Here is a 12,211-nt window from a genome sequence, read left to right as displayed (position 1 = left end):
ACCCTGTACAATAAAACCTGATAATGTCATTTACTACAATAAAAATTTGGTAAGGAGATCAGTTTGGTAAGGCTAAGGCTACACTAGTATAAATAATATTGTACACCCTAGAACTATTAGTATATTAAGATTAATTGTAACTGTTGAGTTGTTATTTAATGTTACAGGTCACCACCAATAGAGAAATGTTTGAGGAAAGTGCAGTAAAGAGTTGTATCATGTGTAAGAAGTCAGTAGGCAACTTTACAGGTGATGAGATTATGATAGCAAAGTGTGACGATTGTTGTACATCTTTCCAAGGAAGGTCTTTACAATTGAAATTATGTAATGATGTAATATTTGACAATTTTGGTGAAAATATTAATACTGAAAATACATTGAATGAGGAGAAAGGAGTTGTAACAGAATTAATCTGTAAATATTGTAATAAAAAATTCCAACGTAGAGACAGATTAATGAGGCATATTAATACTCATACAAAAGATAAAAGGTATATTTATAATATTTATGAAAAGACTTTTAGTTGCTATTCTAATTTAAAAAGATACATTAACACCCGTACTGAAGAAAAAAGTATGGATGGAACTTTTGTCGTAAATCATTTACTCATAGTTTTAGTTTAAGAAATCACCTTAACATCCACACTAAGGAAAAAATTATGTTTGTAACTTTTGTCAAAAATCTTTTAATTGTAGCGATATTTTGAAACAACATCTTAATACACATACCAAAGAAAAAGAATGTTTGTGAGTTTTGCCAAAAGTCGTTTAATTATAGATAGAGATCGGATTATATACATTTGCATATAGAGCCCATTTTCACTGGTTATTGCATATTTTCCTTAAAATCTAGTGATGATGCATATTTTCGCTATTATTATTATGCTTTTACGGCCAACATGGGATCACTTAAGTCAATTTTAGTTGGATCTTTTCTGAGAAAAGCGTGTTATTTTACTCTTCCGAGCTGCCCAGTATTTCTTCATCCGTTCAGATCTTGCTTTCCTTTCTTCATCTGTAAACACCCTCTTTGTTGAATTTTGTCTTTTGTTTAAATCTGATGTTTTTGTCTTTTAGCTTTGTAATTTTTTCAGTTTTATTTTGTAGGTCAGTCAGGGAAATTCCCAATTCTTTCATATCTTCTCTAATTTCTTTGATCCATCCTACTTCTAGCTATTGGAACCAGAGCTTTTCAATGATATTTCTTGACAGTCTTGTTTCCGGTGTCCTTATGAGACAACCAAAGAAAGAGATTCTTTTTTTCCGCATAGTATCAGTAACAGGCTCTATTTCTCGATACACCACCTCATTTGGCACAATCCACCATTGGCCTTCTTTTTGGTGTTTTTTTATTGATACACGTTCTGACAATTCTCTCTATTTTCAGAATTTTATCAATTCGGTTTTTGTTAGCGATTTTGAAAAGGGTCTTGCTTCCGTAGGTGACTTCTGGCTGAACTACAGTTTTATAATGTTTAAGTTTTGTTTTAGCCGAAAGGCATTTTTTGTTATATGTTGACCAAGTTAATTTTTGGGATTTAATCATTTTATTTGTCCTGTTTTGCCATGTCACTTTTTCATTTAAATTATAAGTTATTATTTCCCCTAGATATTTAAATTGTTTTACTATTTTAATTTTCTGATGGTTTACCGTAATGCGCTCTATTACCAGAGGATCTATGGCCATTAGTTCAGTTTTTTCGAAAGAGATATGAAGCCCTATCTTTTGTGCTAGGTTTAGAAGGCTCATGATTTGTGTTTTGGCTTCTTGAATATTATTTGCTAAAAGAGCGATTATTATATTACAATATTTTTCGGTAGGGTAACTAGTTAATAAATGAAATCTTACGTTGTAGCCAGCCAAACCTATTAGTCGCACGACTCTTAGAGCGCACTTAGCAGCCGTGTGTCTATGGTTTTGGTAGGATAATATTATGAGGCCAAATAAAATGCAGACTCATGCGAGATAAAGATGGACGATACAGTTCTGCTTCGCGCACGTCTACTGCAGCACTCTCCCACTAGGCAATTAAATTATGCAAGTTATTATTGACGTGCTTATTGCATTAGTTTAGTTTTATATTTATTTGAGCAAAGTTTAATATGTACCATGCCTCCTGAAAAAAAAAGTGACTCAGATTTGTGAATGAGCGTATTAAAAAATATTTCCTGAATCTTCTGCTGATGAAAGAGTGTTTATATTTCTCTCAGATGCTGCTCCTCATATGAACAAGGCAGCCAAAGCCCTCCAAGTATTTTATCCCAATTTGATTCATGCGACGTGCTTTGCTTATGGAGTACATCGATTCGCTGAAGAAGTACAATCCACGTTTTGGAATTTAAATAAACTGATTTCATCAACAAAGAAAGTGTTTCTTAAGGCACCTCCTCACAATAAGGCCCATAAAGAAAAACTGCCAAATGTGCTTTTACCTGCCGAACCAGTGGTAACTCGATGGCAAACATGGACTAAGGTGTATTGTTTTACAGTAAACATTTTTTGAGGCCATCAAAGGTGTAGTAAACGACTTCGATAGTGCAGAGGCTATGGCAGTTTGTAAGTCATAGGAAGCATTTAACGATTCTAGTATAAAAAAAAAAAAACATAGCTGTGACTAGCACTCATTTTTCCCAGATGCCTGCGAGTATTGAAAAGCTTGAAACTCAAGGTTTGGCGTTGACTGAATCTATTCAGTTATTGAACAAATCCGCCAAAAGAACTCTGTATTGCCAAGAGGTATTCCTGTGTAAACTTAAAGAAATATTTTGAACCATAACCCAGGCTTTAAACCTTTGTGTCAAATTGATAGTTTTATTAATGGGGCGGGTGAACTTTTGCCAGAAACAATAAATGTTAACTTTGCAGCCAAATTCAAATACTGCCCAGTTACCTCAGTGGATGTGGAACGATCCTTCTACACAGTATTTTGAGTGATCGAAGACACAATCTACTGCCGAACATTTGGAACATTACCTGATTGTTTATGTTTACAAAAGTAATAAAATGTTAAATAATTGTTAATTATCAAATTTATCAATATGTTATTCAACTATTTACTAACTGTATTTTGATTTTGAAATAAAAAAACTAAAAATCACATTTTTTTTATTATTTTAAGTATCATATTTTGACACTTTTCATTCATAGTTTAAGCATTATTCTTCATCATATTTATATGCATATTTCAAGTGTTTTATGTTGCATATAATCTGGTCTCTAGTTATAGAGTTATGTTAAAGAGACACCTTAATATACATACTAAAGAGAAAAAGTACGTTTGTAACTTCTGTCAAAAGCCTTTTAATTATAGTTCGGATTTAAAAAGCCATCTTAATCATAATAAAGAGAAAAAGTACATCTGTATATTTTGTCAGTAGTGTTTTAATTGTGGTGATATTTTAAAGGAACATCGTAATGTTCATACAAAAGATAAAAAATATGATTGTATGATTCGTCAGAAAACTTTCAATGAAAATTCTAAATTAAAGTAACATCTTAATGCTCACTCCAAGGAAAAAAATTATATTTGTAGTTTTTGTCAAAAATCTTTTAATAGCAGTTCTAATTGAAGGTAACACTTTTTTGTTCATACTAAAAAGAAAAAGAGTTTGTCACAATTGTAAATGGTTTTTTACTCAAAAAATTATTTTAATAGTTGTCATAAAAATGTAAATAATTTAATATTAATGTTTATTGTTAGACTGTAAACAACTCTTGCATGGTATTCATACATTCTGAATTAATTTAAAAATATTAACATAGATTTTATGTTTACTTCCATCTTACAACCGCGATATTCTTTCTTCAGCGTAAACATAAAAACCAAATGGTAACATCATTAATAAAAAGATTAATTACTAAATGTTTACTGGATAGAACTAGTCATTTGAGAGACCTTTCAATGATTATACAATACTTGGCCAAATCTTTAATTAAAATTTACTTTATTATTAATACAATTATATCTAATGTAACAAAATATGTTTAATTTTCACGGGTCGTTCAATAATTAATGTGACAAATGACTAGAAAAATTATTTATTCAATGTCAGTAGTTTTCAACATAATATCCGGCTACTTGTAGGCACTTGTCTCAGATTTCTGTAACCTTTACAATTCCAGTAGTAACAAATTGTATATGAGCCATTTTTATACTGACATGCCTACTGTTGCCAGACTTTGTGACATGTAAAATCCCTGAGAGTACCAAACGAAATATGTTGATGAGAGATTGAGACTGTAAGGTAGATGTGAAACACCTCCAAATCCAACTTTCGAATAGTTTCCTGTATTGTCAGCAAGCAGTTTTAGCTTTTAATAGTATTAATTGCTGTCAATTATATGTTCTTCAAAATAATTGAAACAAATTGGCCCTATAGTACCAGAACACCATTTTTATATCACTTTACCGACTGACAAGTAGGTTTTAATGTTTTTCTGGTGGTTGAACGTGTTTTGGTGGGTGGGTAAATATGTTTCCATTCCATACTTTGATGTTTGGATTCAAAGTCAAAATGATTAACCCATGTTTCATCATGAATTGTTATTGTTAAAAATCCATTATCTTCCACCAAAAATCATTGTTTAACCCTAGAATTCCTAAGTCACTACAGTAGTTTGGTGTGTATTGTAGATTTTTTTAAATAGAAAAGAAAGTTTATTTAGTAAAGTATATTATGTAATATATTTATTTTTTTATAATCCAAATATATGCATATGTGAAAATTTAAAATACCTGGATTTCCTAGTGACTAACGTTTCATAAAATAAAAATTAAAAAATATTTTTTTATCACTTTAAAGCTGTACATTTAATCAACACAAATATTGTTCTATTATTAAAAAAAAGAAACAAAAAACTGTACTTTTTACACAAGTCAAAACATTCATAAAACTTCGTTGGAATCTGCTCTTTTTGTTGTCTCTTCCTGCAAGTCTTCATTGGTCTCAATTAGTACTTCAGCTTGTGGTAGCAAGCAGGATGTATACAAAAATTGGACCCTTGACATCAAAAATGACTTCTTGCAATTTTTTTTGGGGGTTGATACACACAATACAGAACTGCATTTGACACCTGGTAGACGCACTAGTTCATGTTCTTCAATGCTATTTTGTCCTGAATGGACATCAGGTTGTAGATTAGGCAACTTCTCTTCTACAATACTCAATAAATTCTCACCATCCAGTTGAATTTTTTTTTAGATATGTATTTTTTTAATACAAAATAGACATTCAACAGATTCATGTCTATTTGTAGAAAATCTTTTTCCAATATTTTCTTGAAGTCTTGTACAAGATAAGTGATACATTTATTTGACTTTAGAGTCAGCCCTCTCATAAGTTAAAATTATATTTATGAATCGGTACTGGTTTTTTCACCTCTGAGGCTTTCTTACTATGAATTACTACATCTTCAGCATGGCAGCCAGTAGCAATCAACTAGTTTCCAGTTTGGTTTCTACTTGTATCCAATAAACAAAGCCTTTTTTAAATTCTCATTCCAGGACTCCAAATTTGGATTTCAAAACAGATTTAGACAAATTTTATTCACTGTCTTATTTAAGTTCTCTTATTTACTGTCATCTTTGGTAGATATGTTTCTCATGCAGTATTTTTTTTTATAAGCGACAAATTTGTATAAGAATTGTTTGTAAAAAGAGGGTATCGTTTATCCAGTTATTTAATCAAATCAAATATCGCCATCTCCTTGCTGCTTATTCCTGACTACTAATAAATGTAACTAACAATCAAACTAAACTATAAAACATACAGTACTCTAACATTAACTAATAAAATATAAATAAGTACAGTTAAGGGCAACCTGGATCAGAGAAAAAAAATATTAAAAAAATGAAAAAAATAAGCAAATTGATCCTGCTACACTTCAATTGTTGAAGAATTTTGGTCTGGCTATAAAATTTAATACTAAAAATAGTTTCGCTATGAAGAAAAATTATTTTCCATCTAGCAACAGTGCTCAGTTAATGGCATATAATGTAAATATAAACTGATAAAAAAAAGAAGAATTTTATGACCGTAAATCACATTTTTACAATTCAAAAATTATTATGAATGAGATTTTACTTTTGTTAAAAAATCTGACTCGCCCAAAATTATGATAAAAACAAACTAATGGGAAGTTCCATAATTCTAATGAGATATTTAACAGCATAATTTGGAAAATATTACCTAAATTAACTTTTGTTGTAATTTCAACCCTTCATTTTATCAGAATTAACTTAATGTAATGAAGGCAATTTTGCCAAAATATCAATGATTAAGGAAATTAAATTATATCCTGAACTGAGTCCATTGAAAGGCATGCCAACATTACATTAGGTAAGTTTGTGAAAGTGAGAGAGAGAGAGAGATGCTCTTAATATTGAAAGAAGTTATTCAATAAGCAAACTGGAAAGCTTATTTGAGGATGTGGAAGACTCATATAATCTTTCATATAGTAGAGGAAAATATTTAAATGGAAATATATAAATTTGCCCGTACATAATTTTCAAATGTGAGTTTCTTATTTTTTTTATTTTTCCAGCCATGTTTTTCTCAGAATCTACTCAAGGTAAGAGTTGAAATTTTTAGGGTAGATCTGACACTTAATTCTGTATGCACAATTTTCATAAATTTTAAAACATAAAAAAAAATTGTTAGTGAAATTTTGATGTAAAAAGTAACTTTTTGAAGCGAAGCTTAATACAGGCTTTAAAATGGAGAGTCAACTGAGAAACAACAAGCGTCACACTAGCTGATTTCTCCACTGTGTCCACCACATGGTTTATACAGACAGATACTAACATGCATGTTCAGTAAGCGCTCTCTCACTCTCACACACGCACACACACACAATGGCTTATGCATATATAGTTGCCCCAGAAAATCTACGAGCTTGTGACATCACATGCTGATATCTTATTGTATTATTGTTTTCCAAAACATTATTTTTGTGGATAATTATTTTTATTTAATTTTTTGACTTGCAAACAATACATTTATGTTATTGTGTCTTCAGTTCTTTCCACTTGAGTTGATTACATGTATAAAAATGCTTAATAACTTGATCTTGTAAACAATAACAATTCCTTAACCAGTGACTAATGCTCTGATTGGTATTATGTTCAGGCCTATAAAAACTTATACATGCAGTTAGAAATGAAATGATGTCTTTCATCACAATTATATTTAGATCTGTCATTTGTAGTACACAATGTGTGTATAAAGAAATAAACTTTAGTCCAGTTTATATCGTGTTCAGTGAAGGTATTTGGATAGCGTTTTTGTGCAGTCATATTATTTTATAATTACCTATTGTTTTTCGCAAATTTTTTGTAATATATTATTTTTTGTTTTGTTTTTGTTCGTGTATTATTAGTGCGGTTTGTTATTGCAGAATTTAAATCTGCAGTTAAGAAAAAACTTAGGAGTCAAGCAAGTGAAATTATCAATAATGTTTATGATTTTATGAAAAAAGTAGCTCTAAAAGTAGGAAAATTAACTGACTACAAACATACAATTGGCATTTAAAAATGCGAAGAAACAAACTGCTGCTGCTTGTGGGATATCAAGAACACAGGCTCAAAAAGTCAGAAGAGAAAAAAAGACATGATTCTTCAATCAACATTCCAATCGTGTTCTTTTGGCACACTGAAAAAGTATAAACGATGTTCAAAACCTGTCAGTGGACTGGACAGTTTTGATGTATATGTAGTTAAAAGAACAATTAATGAATTTCATTTAAAGAATGAATTGCCTACTTTAAAAAAAAACAGCGCAAGAACTTCAGTCATTGTTGATTTTAAAGACAGTGAATCAACTTTAGCTGTTAGTTTGAAATAGTTAGGTTTCAAATGGCATAAAACTGAAAATAAGAAAAAACTTTTGATTGAGAAATCCAATATCAAGTGGAAAAGAATTGAATATTTGCAGGCAATAGCTAAGTACAGACAAAGTAATGTTACAATTGTTTATTTGGATGAAATGTACATTTTAAGTTCGCATTGTTCGACAAAGTTGTGGTCTGACGGTATTGTTGCGGGACTTCATGTGCTGATTAATAAAGGTGGGAGAAATCTGATTTTATCCCAAACACATTACTAACTTGGAAAGCCAGTTCGAAAAGTGACGACTACCATAACAACATGAATGCAGACAATTTCGAGAAATGAGCCCGTGAAAAATTGATCCCAAATCTTCTACCAATGTCAGTAGTAGTTGTTGATAACGCTCCTTATTGCAATACAGGTATTGATAAAGTGCCATATTCTAACTCCAGAAAGATATGACCGATTGGCTACAAAAAACCCACATTCTGTGTAGTTTAAAAGTGCTGAAACCACAGTTATATGAATTAGTAAAGTTACACAAAACTAAAGTACAAAAATATCACTTGGATGAAATTTTTAAAAATCATGGGCGTTGTGTTCTTAGACTCCTACCGTATCATCCTGATTTGAATCCGATCGAGATGCTGTGGTCAGTCGTAAAAAAACATGTGGCAAGTCATAACACAACATTTCTTTCACAAATGTTGTAAAATTAACTACGGAGAAAATTAATTTCATGAATGAAGATGACTGAAAGCCCTATTGTGAAAAAGTAAAAAATATAGAAAAAGAGTGAAAAACTGGAACCACTGTAAATGAAATGACAGAATGTTGTATTATATGTATAGACTGTGATAGTGAAAATGTGAGTGACAGTGATAGTGATTTGTTTAGCGAGGATACTTGTTAAAAGTTTGAATTTGCTTGAAGAAAATTCAAGTAAGCTTTTGTTTATTATTAAAAATTAATAATTTAGTACAAATAAATGCTATAAAAGAATTAATTATGTATTGTTTGTAATTAGTAAATGTAAATATGATAGTTATTACAGCGAACAACATGATAATAATTAATACTTTGATTTGATACGTGGAGTTGATGTTTTCAGGCTGAGTAGTAGTACGCAATCTACTTGTGACATCACAAGCTTGTACATTGGCTGGGCCTAGTATACAGTGTTTTCCATCTTCACTCTCTCTCTCTCACCTGCAGTCTATGCTACCATATAGTATAGAAAACACATGCTCCAACTTATAGTAACCCTTTAATTCAAGTTTGATTTATAAAAAAAATTATCAATAGGTGACAGTGTTTTTATCAGTAAGTGGCAGTGGTTATATTAATTTATTGTTATGGTATCATCAAGTAGTGATAGTGATGAATCACCACGTGCTGGTCCAACTGCTTATACCGACGTGGTTAATAAAAATCAAATAAATACTGTAGCAAATGTGCATGAAATAAATTTTAATTGAACTTTTTTATCACATGTGCATGAAGTGAGGTTAAGTTGCCCATTGCACTACTCAGGCAGCATGCTGTACTTGCTAGAGTCTCTCTACAATTGTGCAGTGCACAAAGGGCAGCTTTCTTCACCAATTGCATTTTGTACTCTTACATTTAAATACTATAATCATTTTTCTTTTACATTACAGTAAGGTTGTAAAAACATCGGCTCAGCGCAGCAAAGAGTACAGAGAACGAAAAAAATTGAGTCGAGAAAAAAAGGTTGCTAAAACACCGGCTCAGCGTAGCAAAGAGTACAGAGAACGAAAAAAATTGAGTCAAAATAAAGTTACAAAAATTGATGTCCATGAATGAAACTCAAAATCCAATGAAAAAACGTGACTTGATTGAAGTGTGTACATCTGAAGAACCTGTGTATCCTTCACTATCTTCCAATTTTGTGCCATATGATGAAAATATCAATGAAGCTGATGTTGAACTGTAGGAACCTACTGACAACAATGATGTGGCACTCAGCTACATGCAAGTTGGAAAACGGCATTGAATCGGTTATAGCAGTTGTATACATTTCACCAAATAAAAAAATTGATAAAATAATAATGTTCCTTAAGAGAGTACTAGCAGAGTGTAATGAACAAATTGGTCAATGGATGGGGGACAAATATGAATTACCACTTATTTTATCTAGTGACTTCAATGTCAAGTTTGCTGATTAAAAATCAGAAGCACTTAAACAGTTCCTCGTTGAAACATTCAATTTATTAATGAATAGTCAACCAGTGCAAGCTACAACAAAACATGGCACAATCATTGATGCTGTTTTTTCAATATACTTGAACAAAATAGAGTCTCAAATATTTGTATCCTGATTTGGTTACCACAAACCAGTAATTACTGTGGTAGAATGCGATGATTAAACCTCAGTCTTGTGTTTAAATTTTTCTGTTTTATGTAAATAAATATTTTTTATATATTTATTTCATTGTTAGTTCATATTTCTTATTAATAAAAAAATTTATCACTTGTGTATATGTTGTTTTGCACTATTAATAACCCACTGCATAAAAAGCTTCGCTTCTGTCGTGTGTCCACAAGCTGACACTTTTTTTTTTTTGTAATTTTACAGAAAAAATTTTTTTTAAATCTTTTAACATTAACTAATTTATAATATTTAGAATAATTATTTCATACTTCTAATATATTTTAACTTTATGAATTTAATATTACATATGTATTTTAAATAAAATTAAAAAAAAAACCAAGATTAATTTTCACATTTTTATTAGTTGAAATGAATTTTAATATTAAATTTGAAATTTTTTAGTCCTCTGTACTGTCTAGAAACATGCCAAGATGAAACATAATGGTATAATTTTCAGATAAAAATTTAACATTCGATATAGTGTTTTTAAATAGTGGTACACTGCCATTTCAAAAAAATAATTTGAATTTAAGTAAAAATTTGTTAGGGTATATGAAAAACAGGATAAAAGATTTGTCAGAAAAAGGATTCTTTTGTATCACTGCTATTATTCACTTTGATTTTTTTTTCAAAAGATAAGTTTAAATGTACAGAACTGAAGTTGTTAGCTTGCGCATGTTTATTAATAAGTTCCAAGTATAATGAGTCATATAATTATTTTTCTGTACATGAATAATTAGTCATTTGATTATATAAATGAAATTTTAGGCCATGAAATAAAAGTATTGAAATGCTTACAGTGGAAAATTGCCATTGTTAATCCTCATAATTTCATAGTTCAAATTATAATTAGATGATTAAGGGTTATATAATATCAGAAATTTAATGTATTTATCACATGCTATTGTTAGTAAATGTTTATATACTGACAAACAATCGTATTTTGTGCTGCTGCATGTGTTTGTACATCAAGAAGTTTTTGCATTTCTTCACGCCGTATCTTTTGTTTATTGTTAAAGTTGAAGAAATTATTTATTCAAAAATATAGATGCTGTATGAGTCAAGGAAGAAGAATTAACATTTCTGATGATGAAAAATAATTGTAGTCTAACAAAACAACAATCTAAGTATTTCATGCAATTTTAAGCCATCGAGCCATGTATGCAGATTCTTCCAGCACTTGGTGACCTAGACCATCAGGTAAACATCACTTTTCAGTTAATTCTCACCAGGCATTGCCTGAGCATATTTGCCAGACAAAGCTGAAGGTTAGCCTGGGGGATTAATGTTATACAGGGTCATTCACGGGAACCGGATGTTTTAAAATAATCATAAAAAATTGAATATTTACTTTAAAAAAGTTTTATTGGTACTGAAACACTTGTTAAATCAAAGCATTTGTTAGTTACTCATGAACGAAAAATTATGTCCGGCAAGTGATGTCCATTTTGGGCAATACATTGTTGTAGCCTTTCACGGTAACTGGCCTCAATTCTTTGCAGCATGTCTACATCAATCTGGGTGACGTGATGACGAATTGCGATCTTTAGGTCCTCCAATGTACGCGGTTTATTGCCGTACACACGCGATTTCAGAAACCCCCACAGAAAAAAATCACAACTACTCAAGTCGGGGGACCGAGGGGGCCAAGGAATGTCGCCGAATCTGGAAACGATCCGTCCCGGAAACAAGTTACGGAGAACAACCATCGTTGCCCTCGCTGTGTGCGCTGTAGCTCCATCCTGCTGGAATAACACATTTTGAAAATCGATTCCCCGGTTTCGTAACTCAGGGATGAAAAACGTATTCAATATCGCAATGTAACGATCAGCTGTTACAGTTACGGCAGCGTCATTTTCTTCAAACAAATATGGTCCAATAACACCGACCTTTCCTATTGCACACCAGATAGTCACCTTTGGGTTATGAAGTGGTCTCTCGTGAAGCTGATGAGGGTTTCTTTCTGCCCAATACCGGCAATTCTGTTTGTTGAC

At 31.1% G+C, this 12,211-nt stretch overlaps 1 protein-coding gene across 6 annotated transcripts in view; it reads left to right on the top strand.

Moving 5' to 3' along the window:
- Positions 1-10,318, top strand: part of LOC142322756 (uncharacterized) — a 64,931-nt gene extending 54,613 nt beyond the window's left edge. For 5 of the 6 annotated variants that reach the window (XM_075361859.1, XM_075361844.1, XM_075361832.1 and 2 more), the window contains 2 exons: positions 168-490; positions 9,484-10,318. In XM_075361859.1, coding sequence (XP_075217974.1) covers positions 168-490; positions 9,484-9,649 — 489 coding nt within the window. In that variant the 3' untranslated portion in view covers positions 9,650-10,318. Of the gene's footprint in view, positions 1-167; positions 491-2,865; positions 3,073-9,483 lie in introns of those variants that run through there. The other variant, XM_075361856.1, reaches the window with a different exon arrangement.
- The last annotated feature ends 1,893 nt before the right edge of the window (positions 10,319-12,211 follow it).

This window comes from Lycorma delicatula, chromosome 1 (genome assembly GCF_047948215.1).
Source record: "Lycorma delicatula isolate Av1 chromosome 1, ASM4794821v1, whole genome shotgun sequence".
Taxonomy (NCBI): Eukaryota; Metazoa; Arthropoda; class Insecta; order Hemiptera; family Fulgoridae; genus Lycorma; species Lycorma delicatula.
The sequence above is the reverse complement of the archived record's forward strand: the minus strand, read 5'-3'. Positions and strand labels throughout refer to the sequence as shown.